The sequence below is a fragment of the Cyprinodon tularosa genome, unplaced genomic scaffold (assembly GCF_016077235.1).
Source record: "Cyprinodon tularosa strain WSP-4 unplaced genomic scaffold, ASM1607723v1 ctg332, whole genome shotgun sequence".
NCBI classification, from domain to species: Eukaryota; Metazoa; Chordata; class Actinopteri; order Cyprinodontiformes; family Cyprinodontidae; genus Cyprinodon; species Cyprinodon tularosa.
This window is the reverse complement of record NW_024039044.1, coordinates 726,766-743,066: the sequence shown is the minus strand read 5'-3', so window position 1 is coordinate 743,066 and position 16,301 is coordinate 726,766. Positions and strand designations below refer to the sequence as shown.

Sequence of the window (16,301 nt, the reverse complement as noted above, 5' to 3'; positions counted from 1 at the left end):
ACCTATTCCATATTATATGTTTCATGTTGCACGATTGTACCACAAAAAAATCCTAGTTTGTGAACTCCTTCACTAACAATGGCAATAAACCTGATTCTAATTCTGATTCTGATTCTGATTCTGATCAAGAACATATGAGAACTCTTTTTTTAAATTACGCCTTTTACAGGAGCCAGAGCCAGTGCTGCAGGGCCCATGTCTAGAACAGCCCCTTTTTATGCCTCTTGGTCTCTCTCAGTTAAAAAGCAAATAATCAAAGTGCACAGCCAGAGCACTTTTCTAATTGTTGGAGCAGGTCATCTATTCAGTTTGATCAAAGCCAAACCAACATGTTTTTTTCAGTGTTTCTGTTGAGTCTCTGTGTTTTCTTCCTCCTTTTTCAACTTCAGCCTCGGAGACCCAAGAACTTCCCACCAGGACCCCCCAGTCTGCCTCTACTGGGAAACCTTTTATCCCTGAACATAAAGGACCCCTTAAATGACATTGAAAGGGTAAGAAGGAAATTGTTGAATGTTTTTAGTTTCCTTTTGTGTGCAGCCACCTTTTAAACAGCTTATTTTTCATACACTACCAGAAATTAATGTGATGCAAATAACTTTCCAACAAGTTTAATCTTCCTAGTGACAAAACGGAAAATCATTTATCTCTTTCATGATACATGTAATTAAATTATTTTAATTGGCCTGGCTGGGCCTGTATACCTCATAAATGAAGTACATCCTTATCATTTTGTTTGCTGTGTATATTTTCCCAGATGGCCCTTTATTGGACTAATAAATGTTCCTGTTCTGCACAATAAGCTAATATTTGATGATATAATTGTTACTTGAAGGTTAAAGAAAACTTTGAACTTTACTACAATGCAGCAAAGTTAAACATTGAAAATCTGAGATTTCCACAATACAATAGTTAAAAATGATTCAATGTGTGTCTTTTGTTAATTAATAGTTTGGATTTTTTGTTTCCAGAAAAGCATTAATTCACATTAATACTTTAAAAGTCAGGATTATCTTTCAGTTTTGATGTAACTGTGAAATAAAGTCTTCTGCTAAAATCAATCCTTATTTAATCTCCTTCAGAGCATGACTTGTTGAGGTCGTTAGTTATTCTTAGATCTCTTTCTGTTGGGGTTGTCCTTATCTTATGAATTGCTGGCTCATTTTTTACTTGTCACGATTTAGTGATCAATCTATGGTGTTTCTTTGAAACATGTTTACATTAAGGATGTGCATGGTTAAGAATGTATTTTCTTTCAGCTCAGACAGTCATATGGAAATGTCTACAGCCTGTTTTTTGGTCTGAAACCAGTTGTTATCATCAATGGGTTTAAGGCCATGAGGGAGGCAATGGTGATCAAAGCTGCCGATTTTGCTGGAAGGGCGCAAAACACTTTTCTTACTGCCATTAATGACAGCAAAGGTATTGTCTGTGTTTTGTAACATAATGCACGAAAAAAGTCAGTAGCAAGACAAATTTGTAATTTTATATCTCAGACACTAAAAACAATTGTGAAAAAGTGTTTCATTTTCCCATCCAATTGTTAAAAAAATGTATTGATTGCTAGCTTTGTGTTGGAAGTAGTCCCATCCATTTTTAGCCATTCACTTTATCCTCCAAAACAACAACAACATTGTTTAGAAAGCCGCTGCTGCACAGCTACATGTATTTTATACGCATAGGTAGGTAAAACTTGTATAAAATTCTAATAAAATTCAGTCTATTTTTGGATAACTCTAGTTTATTTGTTAAAATTTCTCAGGTCAACAAACAAGATTATTCCATCTTTTTGCTCTCTGTATATCCTTTTGCTCTCTGCACAGAGAAGTTGAAGCTTGAAGGCCTTTTTTTGTGTCTCCCGTGTTTATCGTAGGTGTGATAACAGTTGATTATAGCCCGCTGTGGAGGGACACTCGACGCTTTATTCTGATGACTCTGAAGAACTTTGGTTTGGGAAAGAAGTCGATGGAAGACAGAATCCATGAAGAGATTCAATACACAATTAAAACACTAGAAAACAACATTGGTGTGTGACCTGTGGTTTTAAACATTGATGCGTAAAGTTGTTTTAAACTCCAAATCAAGATGGTAACTGATGTTATTCTATTCTGTTTTTCCAGGTAAAGCCTTCTGTCCTCAGTTTGTGTTTCATAATGCTGTCTCCAACATCATCTGCAAGGTGCTGTTTGGAACACGTTATGAGTACGACGATGACACGATCAAAACACTTATTCAGTGCTTTAAAAGGATTAATAAAATACTCAATGGACCATGGGCTCTGGTGAGTCAAAGATCTTTAGCAGGAAAGTAGATTGCTCATCATTCTCAACTCGGACACCTCCTGCTAGGATTCTTGCTTTACTCTTAGTTCTCACATTATTCTTCAAATATACCCTTACTTGCTTTCAAGCTTTATAGAGTAGCCCAACAAAGTCTTGTTATGGCTTAAAAGACATGTTAATTGAACCAAAAGAACAGGTTCACCTCTAGTAATGGGGAGTCCTGTGGAATTGACCTGTGCCAGAGGTTTGTTTTTGAACTTTTTTGGAATGAATATGACCTGGATGACGTAGAATCTTCACCAGCATATTTCTGAATTTTCCATCCCACCTTACAAACACTCTGCTCTCTTTCCCTCTCTTGTCTGGTTTGTTGAATCCAATGTCTTCTCCATTAAATGCTAAGGTTGATTAACAAGTTGTCTTTATCTCTGGTGTTTTGCATGAAGCTGGGACCATTTAAATGATCATTAGTGATTTACAGGCCAATGAAAGGATCTTCTCACTATTTTTTCCATAGTATTTGCCATGCTTGTATCAATTCTGCTCCCAACATCTGAATTTTCTTTTATCACCTTCTTTCCTGCTTGTTCTCTTGCTGTCTAATAATCTTCTCTTCCCCCTACTCATCTTCATCCTTGCTCTCCCCACCCCCCATTTTTTCACTTAAAGGATCACTAACAGCACCCCATAGACCAACAGCGCTTAAAGGGGCACTGGTGTGTTTGATGTAGAGTATTAAAGAGTGTTTGATCTGGTAGATTTTACTCAGTGGGCAGCTCGCAATATGGCTATGTTGTTTAAAGTAAAAACCAAAGAAACAAAAAAAAAAAAATTTTAATGCTTAAATAGCAGTGTATGTTGGCAGTTTTATTTTATTTCTGTCATTCAGAATCTGTTCCCTAATATTATTGTGACCTTGTCACAATAATAGTGACAATAGCAGTTAAGATAAAAAATCACACAAAGGTATTTAACTTTTAACTTGTATTTTTGAAACTTTATCTTAAGATAAATGAAAATTTCTCCACTTGAGGATTTATTATACAAACAGAACCATTTTTTTAATTCAACTGATGTACAGCAATAATTTCTCTTTTCTCACAGCTCTATGACTCCATCCCTTTAATCCGCCGCCTGCCGTTGCCCTACAACACAGCCTTTGAGGATGTTGAGGTAATGTATGATACTGTATAAAGTTTGCACATAGGTATAGATACTCTGGAAAGAGGACATTCTCACATTTCTCATGGTGAGAGGTTGGGTGCTATTGGCTTTGAGTTACCCCTGTAGGTTACCGTTCTCCACTGTAATCGTTTTGCTTGTACTTTGTATAAAATCTCAGTGAGTTTCTATATTCCTGGTAGATTCCTGCATGCTTTACATAATGCTGCAGTCATGTTACTGGATTTAGAGTCATGGGTAGATATTTGAATCCTACAAAAGATAAAAGGTATTTCAAAGATACCCAAGGAAAGGAATCCGGCATTAAGATTGTTCAAACTTGAATAAAGACCAATGAAATTACAGCTATGAGGGCCTGTAATTTTTTCAATATTCAAAGATTTAAAAAAAGAAGTCTCCAGCTGATGTTCAGGACCCTCTGGAAAAAGTCTTACAGTTTCAAGATGCACATTGGAGAAAATGGACTTCATAGTGAAGTTACCTCAAAAAGGCAAAGTTATTAGGATGTTTAAGAAGCAAACAAGACCTGGAAGAATCCTTCCCAGGACTGGTTTGCATAAGGTGATAAGAAGAGTTGGATTTAGGGCTCCTATCAGATTTGGAGAAGTCTGAGAGAGGGAGCAAAGGTTAATCGCCTGGGATGGAAAACAATAATAATTAATTGGTTACTTGCTGAAAAGTAATTGCGAACAAGGCTCAAACAGAAGCAATTATGCCTGTAGCATCAGATTCTAACTACTGGTCCTTTTCCAGCATTCCCAGCTCAGCATGACATGACATGGCTCGGCTTTGCTTACTTTTTAGGATTTTCCATTAGTAATAATTAGCTTACCGGTACTTATGTGTTTGTATTTAACCCTAATTTATAAACATTGTTTCGGTGAGACTCAAGATCTAATTTATGAGAGAGACTTATTTGAAAAGGGGAAGAAGAGTTGCATGGTTACTTGGATGAGACCCTTTGGATCTTCCAACTGGTCCAAATTGTGTGAAAATTTGCAGGAATTAGATCTGTTGCCATGTTAACAAAAACCTTCAGTGACATTAAAAGGGACACAGGTCTTTTTGGTCTTTTAAAACCACAAATCTCTGATATTACAATGATAAAATTGATATAACAGTAGGTCCCATCCTTCTTTAAACAGGTAAAAAAAATGATCAACAAAAGTAATGAGTATTTTGTACCCTGTAGATAATTACATATACTGCTATTAAAATAAGAGAATGGAAATATTTTTTGGGATAATCTTATTTCTTTGGCAGATCATTTTACTTACCTGCTCAAATCAAGTACAAATTTCCCTTCTTTCAAGAAAACTGTGATTATTCCAGTTCACTCTTTGCAGTGTAACTGATATCACACCCAATGCTACGAGGAGTTTTAGAAAAAAACAACAACACACAATTGTGTTGTTATCTGTGTGCCTTGTTTCATGGCGCATTAAAAAGAGATTCTGCCAAGAAGTTTAGACTTATGAGCGAAATCATAAATAAAAAAAAAACAATCAAAAAACAATCAAGAAAAACAATCTAAAGTTATGAAAAGAATTAATAGACTGCTTATATTCTTTGTTAGGTTAATTGTATTGTTTGGGTGACTTACCTTAACAGCAAAATGTAAGAAAGCAAGGATGCTCTTATATATTTTTTCCCCATTTACTTTATAGAGGAAACATTGTTTTAAGAAAGTTCTATCTCTTAGCTTATCCTGGATATCGCGCAAGATTTGGTGAATGAACACAAGAAGACCAGAGTCCCTGGAGAGCCGCGAGATTTTGTTGACTGCTATCTGGACGAGCTTGAAAAGGTGTGTTTGAAAAAAAAAAAGCTTTTTGCAAGTTTTACAATAAGGAATAAATACAAACATTTTTGCTAATTTAGCTTCTTTTCACTATTTAAAGCTAGAACTTAATTTGCATGCACAAGCTTAGATATCATAAAAGTGTTATACTGACTTTGTGGATCTGCTGATGAAGAGTTTTATGTTAATTTTATGCAACACCTTTCTCGTCTGTGCAAATCCTCACTCATCTGGGTCATGGCAACCACAAAACATGCTAAAATCAGAGGCAAACCGACTTTCTGAACTGACAAAGACTCCTATATAGGTTTTGAAACGTTTTCCAAAAAAACTATAAAGTCCGGTTGCCTTTAATTTACCGTAATTAGGCTGATTGGTGGATTACACCTTTTACAGATAAAATCACAAAGTCCTGTAAATAATGCAAATAACAGAGCAAAAACATAAGCCTTATGAAAAACAATGTGAACTATGACAGGCTTTTATTTTGCCTAAAAAGGGCTTTCTACGTTGAGTCAAAATGGGGGATTTAATTTGCACAGAAATATTTCCTTCAACAGAAAACAATTAAATCCTAAGCATTCTAATTCAGCATTCTACAGAGCTGAGTATTTAACTTTTAGAGTTACTGTTTTCTGCACTCTCAGAAGGGAGGCAGGCATGAATAGATTTGAGCATAATCCTTTCCCTCTACATGGAACAGATCAGACTGTTTGACAAAAAAAACATCTCTTCTTCTGGAAAGCAGTTACTTTCCTTATGTGCTCTCTTCAGCATATCAAAGCATATCTTCTGCAGAACATGCAATGAAAAAATAAGCAGAACATTTAGATAAGAGTTTGTCTGAATACATTTAACCAAAGTTATTGATTTTAAATAATTTTCTTTGTCTTGGAATATTCAGAGAGATGATGATTCCACGTTCTTTGAGGAGCAGCTAAAAAGAGTCACTCTTGATCTCTACTCTGCTGGGACGGACACCACCTCCAACACCCTCCTGTCTGGGTTTCTATATCTCATGAAATACCCCCACATACAAGGTACACTTAGGCCTAGTCCACAACAAGAAGACCATGCTATATTTTTTATAGATGGCTTAGAAAAAAAGCACCAAATACTGGTGGAGCTTGTAAAACTGTCACAGAATCCCACCTAAACCATTCACAAAAACGTTGGATGTGCACAGAAAGCTCACCCAACGTAAACAAAGACTAGATCCAAATACCTCCAATTGATAAGGATACTAAATCGTGGCATTGGTGCTTCCACAGTAATAACAGGTGCCATCTGAATAGTGGTGGGAGTTAGTAAGGAACCAGGACCAGGAAGCAGTATGCTTCCAAGTGCCGATACAGTAAGCATAGGCACCACATCTAGACAAGGCTAGATGTGAGTCTGATCTTCTGAGGAGTTAGTAAGATTAGACTCACATCTAGCCTTTTCAAGCAGATGTTGTAATAGGCTGAGCTACAACGCCATGGTTAAAAAGAAAAATCTGGCTGGCATGTCTACAAAGAAACATGAAACTGGTATACTCACTTATCTTCTTATATTTTTTTACTCCGGGATAGTAGATGCTTTCCCAAAACATCTTGTTTATGATGTTATTTAAAGTATTTGTTCTGAGTGATCTCTTCTCAGGACAGAATCGGGAGAGAAAATTTAAAGATGTGAACATAGATGTAACGACCCGTGTAGGGGTGGCCAGACCATAGCATGAAGGACCCTTACTCTTCAGATACCAAGAAGCCAAAGCACATGAAGTTGAACATTTTATAATGTTTATTTTACACAGATGTATTTTTTATTTATATGTTACAAATGGAGCATATGGCTCCAGGGTGAACTATAATGCTGAAAACAACAAACAAAAGGCAACTATCTGACTATAAACAAAAACTTACCTAATTAAAAGTAAATAAACCAAGTGACAAAAACTTTCTTCCCTAATTAAGAAAAACATTAGAAAACTAAATCAACATGATTGGCAGCTCATTCCTGTAAACTCTAAAGCTTTACATGGTATTAACAGACAAACAGTGTGGCCTGTTGAGATGAGTTGAGGATGGTCAGCAGGTAATCAACGTCTGCAGCTTTTATATCCATCACCTCCGGAAGGACACCAATTGGACATCTCTGTCATCTTGCAGGAACCAATCAGAGAGAGACACCTACCCACTCATATTTGTATAATTAAGTTGACGACAATAGAGCTTTCTATAACAACCTAATCTAGTCTCTGTCTTAAAAGGGCCTCATGTGAAAACACAAAATTAAAGGACTCAAAATGCATATTAGGATCTTTAAATTGTCTTGTTTTGCTTCCCCAGAACAATGTCAGCAGGAGATAGACCGGGTGCTGGACGGACAGGATAAGGTCTCTTACGAGAACAGACACAACATGCCTTACACGCAGGTGTTGTGCATGCTTCGCTATCTTATTTCACCAAGTGAAAAATTGATTTTAAAACATGTTTTAGTGATTATGATTTTTCATTTACATTTAAGATTATGATGCAGGATTGCAGTGGACTAACTTGAAGAAAACCAAAAACTTTTTTTATAAAAAACATGTTTAAAATCGGATTGTTGATGAGGGAAGCTTTTTGAACCAGCACCACAGTCGAGTTCATTTTGCCTTGCTGATATCTGGCTGCTTACTTACCTTCTTTGACTTTGAGCTCTCATTTTTGCTTTTACTAAGAGCCTGAATGCTTACCTTACCATAATAAGGAAAATGTTTTCTTCAAGGCTGTGATTCATGAGATTCAAAGGATTACCAGCTTAGTCCCTCTCAGTGTCTTTCACTGCACGACTAAGGACACGGAGCTCTCGGGATACTCCATTCCCCAGGTAGGTGGCAGGTTACTTTGATTTTAGGAGTTATTTAATATAGCTATATGCCAAAAATAAAAAAAGGAAACCTTAGTGTTTTCATTGTCTTTTTTGATTCTCTTCAGGGTACAATAGTCATCCAGAATCTGACCTCAGTGCTGAGAGAGGAGGGGCAGTGGAAATTCCCTCACGAGTTCAACCCTGAAAACTTTCTGAATGATCAGGGAGAGTTTTTAAAGCCACAGGCCTTCATGCCTTTCTCAGCAGGTATATGTAGATCTCCGTCTGTGGGGCTTAGAATAAAAAAAGAAACAGGCATACACAGCAAGGTGTGTTGAAATGACTCAATGGCTTTTTTGTGAATCAGGTTTTCGGATCTGCCCTGGAGAGGGTCTTGCTCGCATGGAGCTCTTCCTCATCCTAGTGACTCTGCTGAGGAAGTTCAAGTTCGTCTGGCCAAAGGATGCAGGAGAACCAGACTTCACGCCTGTCTATGGAGCAATTTTGAGTCCGAAACCTTATTTGATGAAGGTCCATCTGAGGTGAAACCAGTTAGAGGTTTTGAGGACGCTCAGCTGACTCTATGATAGGGATGGACATATGCAATATATTTCCAACCCATAATTTAGTGCTTGCCAACACTGAGTACAGATATAAATGTAAACAAATTTCAACAGTCTGGCTGTTTAAAGTCATGCTGTGCAGCTACTGTGCTGCAGCTAGCACTGCAGTAGCCCCTCCTACTGCTGGTGCCATTTGTCCTCTTCTGCTTTATCTTCTTCCTGAATTTTTTTTAATTGGTGGTTGAGAGCCACGTGCATAAACACATGATTTAGTAATGATTATGTATCTCATGACAGAAAAATAAGATTAAATAAATACTGAAAAATAATCCACAAAACAAAAACTAATACCCCTCAATGCCTTGTTATTGCCTTGCCCACAGTCCATATATTCCTTAAGCCTTAACATATAAAGAAGATGAACAGCGGCCTTATTAATTATTTGTATCCTCTTAGTTTTGGATTTAACAAAGAAAGTAGCATCAACTACATGTAACAACTAAGTGTATTTTCTCATTTTATGCAAATGTCTGGACAATTTTATCCTCCACTGAATCTTGCTCTCTTTGCCCCTTCCCTGTTTCTCTAAGTACTGATTCACTTAGAGAATGAAACTTTCTCACTATCTTTCATCTTCTGCAGAATAATCTCTTTTTTTTTTCGTAACCTCACGTTCCCAAAAGGCCACTCTATGATTTCCTCTACTTTGGCTGCACTCTCTCTCCACACTTACCATATTCATAATCACCATGAAACCTTGTACACCTTTTCTTTTTGCACTCTCTTGCCATATGACCAAAATTCCTGATACCTGTAACATCTCCGAGGCCCAGAATTGTATTCTATTACACTGAACAGAAAACAAAAAAAAAGCAACCCAATTAACACATCCTTTTTCTCAACCTCTCTATTCAATCTTTTTTGCACTTTTTAACTATTTTATTTTGCACCTGTTTGTTCAATACAAGCGTATACATCTCTATTACTAAAGACACACCAGAAATAATGCCTCTACGTACTTGGGGGTCAGACTAGTCTCCTACTTTAGCAAATTTACTCACCTTTGCATTTTTTCCATTTCCATTTCATTGTTTTCCCAATCAGTTTATAAACACCACACCCACTCTTGAAATTAGAATATCTGAGAACTCTGACATTACCCACCTCACTAATTTTCTCTCTAATTATTATGGTAAGTTTCATAGGACTACATTTCTTTATCCTATACACAACTTCAAACATACTAGAATATTTCTCCTCCTTATATTATCCTCCTTACTCTCTGTTCCTTCTACACTAGATTCTTCCTCCATTCTCTGGCTTTTACCAAACTTCAGTCATTTCATTTCCTCTACTTCCCTCTACTTTCTCAAGAAGGACGCGTTTGTCCTTATGTGGTCTTTCTGTTTTGCCCGATTTGAAGGATGGGTATGGTGTATCCTATGTAGCCATGGTTATCCCATAATCCGTCCAAGCAAGCCGGCTTCTCTGTGCTCAGAGGGAAAATGTACTTGGCACTGTACAGTGGTAAATATTGGAAGTACAGTTTAAAATAATGCAAGTATGTGAATAGTTCCGTCTGAAATGAATGAAAATAGTTGTTTTAATTGTTATTGAGTCAGATATGTGGCAGGTATGGTTTTGTTTATTGAAAGGTTTTTATCTGTCCCTGTGTAAATGGGTTTGGGGGATATTCAAGGACTGTCATGATCTGGCCTGTTTGCTCCTCCCTAATTAGTAATTCCTCTCACCTGCCCTCTTCCTTCCCTGCCTCAATTATAATTTATTCCCCTCACCTGTATCCTCTGGTTTATATTCAGTTCAGCCTGAGCATTCAGTGCCAGATCATTGCTTGTCTTTCTGTCAGTCTTTCTGTTCAGTTTTTATTTGGTTCATGTCCTGGATCCTAGCTGCCAGTGGAAAGAGGGTTTTAGTGTTTGTCTCGTCTCCTGATCGTCCACTGTTCCTCCCCTGCGGAGTCCTCTGGGTTTTTGGCTCATTATGGGGGGAGGTTAAGTTTTTATCTAAGTAAGCCTGGCTCCAGGGAGGAGACCAGTTTAAAGTCTGCTTCAAGTTCCGGTTCCACGTCCTGTCTCGGCTACCCTCTTCCACTGTGCCTGCCTGTCTGCACCTGATCCAGTCTGCTCCTGTGCGTGACCAACTGGTCATGCTTCTGGTCCCAGTAAGACTCTGAACCCTCCTGGAAGCCTGTGGATGCATGGAAGTCTGGATCCTGCCACCTGTCTCTGTTCCTGTCTGTTCTGGATCCCTCACCAGGATCAGCTTCCACCATCACCTCTGGGACTGCAGCACTGGGGACACTCATGGTCTGGACTGTTAAACCAGGTAAGTGACCAACACAGTTAATCTTCTGTCAGATGATTGTGGTCACTTACCTGTGTTTCTCCCCCAGAGTGTCTGAGATTGGGCGGTGCCCCGCCCCCCCGCCTGCAGTGTCCGCGAGCCACAGCTCCGCTTTCGTTTCTGTTTTATTTTAATAAACCTTTTGAACTTTCCTACTGACTGTCTCTCCTGAATACTGGGTCCCTCTGTCCTCAGTTCATGACAAGGACAGATTCTAATATATATGCAATGTAGAGGAGTATAAATCTGATACGATGCAGCTGTTGAAGCTCCTCGAAAATGAAATGTTAAATGAATAAAAAGAAACAACAGTTAGAAGTTCGGTATTCTTTGTTTTCCTGCTTTGTGTGTCAACCCTCATGGTTGCTAGAAAAAAAGTGGCTCTATCTGGTCCTTTAGTAGGCCAACTATCTAGTTAAAGAAATTAAAAACCCTACCTTGTTTTCCTTTATCCTGTTAACTCAACAAGATGTTTTGCCCCTGTTCGTGTAGTGAGGCTAAAACTGCAAATGATTGGATCAAGTATCTGTACAGTATTTTTACTTTCTGGACCTGGATTGTGCATGTCTCTGAATATGCACAATCCATTAATAAGCTGATAGTTTTAACTGCATGGTAGGACTTGCTAAGTGGTCTTTGCTAAGTCAATAAACAGATTAAAGCGGAACTCTTTGTTATTTTTGCCATCACAGCAAGCATGGGGTTTCCCCAACTAAGTTAGCACAATCGTTGTTAGTATTCATAATTCATTTATTCGTTATAGCATTCTCTTACTGTTTTAAATGGCTGTCTGTTGTGTTCAGAGAGTTAGGACCCAGAATTTATCCAGAACAAGCAAGGTTTAGAGACAGTTTATTTATAGGTAAACTGCAGCAGGTCGTAGGATTATCGTTAGAGTCTCTGATAGGAACCTCTGGAGGTGGATGGATAACAGTGAGCACTGGCTCCAGCTGGTTGATAGGCATGCTAACGATCCCCGCTCTGATCAGGGGAACCCTGAGATGGGCACTAGCTGAGATGTTCTCTGTGGTCAGGGGTCAGACAGGGGATCAGAGCCGTGATGACGATTACTGAAAAAAGGTCCAGAAGGAATTTCCAAAATCTGTAGTCAGAAATGAGGTCCAGGGTAAGAGCCAGGTGATCCGAGGTCTAGAGAGAATTCAGAGGGAAATCCAAGATAGAGTCAGGGTACAGATCCAGGTCCAGTAACAGGCAGGCTTACAGATCAGACAGGGGTCAGGCTGACCAGGTAATCAGGAGACAGAGCAGGTCAGGCAAACAGGCAGGCAATCAGACCAGTCAGGGGTCAGGCAGCCTCTGTTGTCAAGAGACAGAACTGGTCAGGCAGTCAGGAACAGAATAAATCTCACATATGACTCAAAATAATTTGGTCTGGTCTGGTTTGATCTGACTAGTTATATACTGATAGGTGCAGGTGGATCAGATGAGTTGTTGCCAGAATGGAGCAGAGCTGCGCAGATGTGTCTTGTGAGGAATCAGACCAGCAGTGCATAGATCATGACACAGGCTGCGTCCAAACCTCCTCCCCAATCACTATATAGGGCACTATATAGTAGTTACGTCATTTTAGATGAGTGTCCGAAGGTCTAGTGGATGAAAAAGTAGTGGACTCAAAATTTTCCACAATGCACCTTGAAAAGTAGTGGTCATCCATGCTCACTGGACGAGCAGATATATCCCGGAATGTTCAGTTAACATAGTGAACTCAGTTAATTGAGTTACCTCTCGCAAATGCTGTTACAGGCCTACATTTACTTGAATTGGCCAAGTTTTTATTTTTGTATTTGTATTTTTAAAATGTCTATTGGAATATAAAGAGGCAATACAATCTTACAAAAACGGTATACCAAATATCACAATACATTTACTTATTTACATTAAGCTACAAAATTTTAATTCTTAGTCCTTTCATTGCCTATGTTTTTTTTTTTTTTTTGGCAGATTTTGAAAAAAATACGTATTCAATTTAGAAATAACAAAAACAAGATGCTTTGTGATTATATTGAAATTATGATGAAAAATTTAGCAAAGATTAATATCAAATGTACAGGTGCTGGTCATAAAATTAGAATATCATGAAAAAGTAGATTGATTTCAGTAATTCCATTTAAAAAGTGAAACTTGTATATTATATTCATACATTACATACAAACTCATATATTTCAGATGTTTATTTTGTTTAATTTTGATGATTACAAATGACAACAAATGAAAATCTCAAATTCATCATATCAGAAAATTAGAATATTACTGAAGACCAATAAAAACAAAGGATTTATAGAAATGTTGGCCAACTGAAAAGTATGAACATGAAAAGTATGAGCATGTACAGCACTCAGTATTTAGTTGGGCCTCCTTTGGCCTGTATTACTGCAGCAATGCGGCGTGGCATGGAGTCGATCAGTCTGTGGCACTGCTCAGGTGTTATGATAGCCCAGGTTGCTCTAATAGTGGCTTTTAGCTCTTCTGAATTGTTGGGTCTGGTGTATTGCATCTTCTTCTTCACAATACCCCATAGATTTTCTATGGGGTTAAGGTCAGGAGAGTTTGCTGGCCAATTAAGAACAGGGATACCATGGTCCTTCAACCAGGTACTGGTAGCTTTGGCACTGTGTGCAGGTGCCAAGTCCTGTTGGAAAATGAAATCTGCATCTCCAAAAAGTTGGTCAGCTGCAGGAAGCATGAAGTGCTCTAAAACTTCCTGGTATGTGGCTGCGTTGACCCTGGACCTCAGAAAACACAATGGACCAACACCAGCAGATGACATGGCACCCCAAACCATCACTGACTGTGGAAACTTTACACTGGACTTCAAGCAACGTGGATGAAGTGCCTCTCTTCTTTTCCTCCAGACTCTGGGACCTTGATTTCCAAAGGAAATGCAAAATTTACTTTCATCAGAGAACATGACTTTGGACCACTCACCAGCAGTCCAGTCCTGTTTCTCTTTAGACGCTTCTGACGCTGTCTGTGGTTCAAGAGTGGCTTGACACAAGGAATGCGACAGCAGAAACCCATGTCTTTCATACGTCTGTGTGTGGTGGTTCTTGAAGCACTCACTCCAGCTGCAGTCCACTCTTTGTGAAGCTCCCCCACATTTTTGAATGGGTTTTGTTTCACAATCCTCTCCAGGGTGCGGTTATCTCTCTTGCTTGTACACTTTTTTCGACCACATCTTTTCCTTCCCTTCGCCTCTCTATTAATGTGCTTGGACACTGAGCTCTGTGAACAGCCAGCCTCTTTAGCGATGACCTTTTCTGTCTTGCCCTCCTTGTGCAAGGTGTCGATGGTCGTCTTTTGGACAACTGTCAAGTCAGCAGTCTTCCCCATGATTGTGTAGCCTATAGAACTAGACTGAAAGACCATTTAAAGGCTTTTGCAGGTGGTTTGAGTTAATTAGCTGATTAGAGTGTGGCACCAGGGGCCATCAATTTTGAACCTTTTCACAATATTCTAATTTTCTGATATGATGAATTTGAGATTTTCATTTGTTGTCATTTGTAATCATCAAAATTAAACAAAATAAATATCTGAAATATATGAGTTTGTATGTAATGTATGAATATAATATACAAGTTTCACTTTTTAAATGGAATTACTGAAATCAATCTACTTTTTCATGATATTCTAATTTTATGACCAGCACCTGTATTAGGGAGTAGGATTTTTAAATCAGCCAATGATGTTTGGGGGAAATGAAGAAAAATGCATGTCTCCTCCAGTCCAAAGTGTGGAGGTAATAAGAAATCAAAGACATCATATATGATTTCCTGCCCATACCTCAGCACAGCATTCCCTTCTGACACTGTAATTTAAAATGGATTTTCAGGTATTCAGTCTCAACCATCTGATCAGCTGAAAAGTCCATAAACAGCTGAAAGTATCAGGCTAAAAGAGGCTATTGTGTGAAATTGGATTGTATTTAAATGTCAAAGAAACCATCATTCCATCTGATATACAGTAGCACCATCTAGTGTTTTGAAATCTAAAATACATAAACCCACTAAGAGAAAGTCCTCTTCACCTGCAGGATACATTTAAGTATCCTCTCTCAGATGAATGCATCTGATAGTCATCTATTCAGCTAAAGCATATTTAAATGTTAGTCCTAAAAAAAATCATTGATTGTTTATGTACAAACGTTACATAGAACTGAAAAGATTTCTATCTAACAATCATTGTTGTTTCAGTATCATTGGATCTAATGTCAGACATGTCTCTTTATGCAGCCAACCAGCGACTTTATCTGTGTTCTCTAGTGCAGTGTTTTTCAACCCTGGTCCTTGAGGCACACTGCCCTGTATGTTTTAGATGTTTCCCAGCTTTCACACACCTGTTATCAATTGATAGCAGATAATTGCTGAACTGCAATCATCTGAATCAGGTGTGCTGAAGCTCAGAAAAATCCAAAACATGCAGTGCAGTATGCCTTGAGGACCAGGTTTGAAAAACACTGGTCTATTGTACAACTTGGAACACAACTGGGTAGTTTTTACTTGCTGGTCAGCATTTTTTTTTATTTATGTGAAAAATGCAAAATCATTTGAAGATGCAAGCATCACTACACTGAATCTAAGTAATGTGAAAATACAATCATTTATTCTAAAAGATTGACATTTATGTAATGTGTTTATCATATGCAAAAAATGTTTAACTGCTCCAACAGCAATAGATTCCATATCATATTACAAACACTTTAAAACATTTAAAATTGCAAAATTATTTAAGTTGCCGATAACTGTCAATTTCTTTTTGAAGACTCATTAATTTTGTTTAAATTTTATCACATTTGGGCGTAGTTTATTCATATCTTACATTGGTGACACAAAACTTTTCCTTTTATCTCTCTTCCAATAGTTTAATATCACTGATGTTTGGTAAGTCATATAAGTTTAATTACATTTTTCAACAAAAGATATTTCAATGTTTTTCCAGCTTATTAAGAAACTTGCATCTTGTTTCCCTTTATGATGTATTCTTACAAGTTTCAATCAATATACACACAAACTTTATAAGATTGATTTCATTATATTCCATATGGGTGCGAAGGTTATAGTGAAAATCTACCAGAAGTAATTCTCAAAAATCCTTGATGTGGTCTGCTCTGTATCTATAAACCGAAAAATAAATTGTGTTTTAAAGATGTTTAAAAGTCCCAAATAGTAGTTTTTAAAAGCCAGATGAAATAATTAAAACATACTGATAATTTGTGCATCTCTTCACAATTCAATATACTCTAATAAAGGTGTGGATGAC

The 16,301-nt window shown here is 37.7% G+C and overlaps 1 protein-coding gene across 2 annotated transcripts; it reads left to right on the top strand.

The window, feature by feature from the left end:
* Positions 1-249: 249 nt before the first annotated feature.
* Positions 250-9,522, top strand: LOC119789156 (cytochrome P450 2F2-like). 2 transcript variants are annotated; one of them, XM_038293948.1, is made up of 11 exons: positions 250-491; positions 1,257-1,419; positions 1,871-2,023; positions 2,118-2,278; positions 3,384-3,452; positions 5,164-5,268; positions 6,167-6,302; positions 7,593-7,678; positions 8,014-8,115; positions 8,223-8,364; positions 8,465-9,522. In XM_038293948.1, the coding sequence occupies exons 1-11, from the start codon at positions 330-332 to the stop codon at positions 8,641-8,643; spliced, it is 1,458 nt and encodes a 485-aa protein (XP_038149876.1). In that variant the 5' UTR covers positions 250-329; the 3' UTR covers positions 8,644-9,522. The 2 variants fall into 2 exon arrangements, with proteins under 2 accessions (XP_038149876.1, XP_038149877.1); XM_038293949.1 differs by lacking the exon at positions 1,257-1,419 and having other exon boundaries at positions 355-491.
* Positions 9,523-16,301: the final 6,779 nt, after the last annotated feature.

Bases quoted from the DNA above. Each gene is read 5' to 3' on its own strand.
- LOC119789156 (XM_038293948.1), top strand. From the start codon at position 330: ATGTTTTTTTCAGTGTTTCTGTTGAGTCTCTGTGTTTTCTTCCTCCTT. The intron at 492-1,256 runs GTAAGAAGGAAA...ATTTTCTTTCAG, and splicing joins CCTTAAATGACATTGAAAGG to CTCAGACAGTCATATGGAAA. The intron at 5,269-6,166 runs GTGTGTTTGAAA...TGGAATATTCAG, and splicing joins ATCTGGACGAGCTTGAAAAG to AGAGATGATGATTCCACGTT.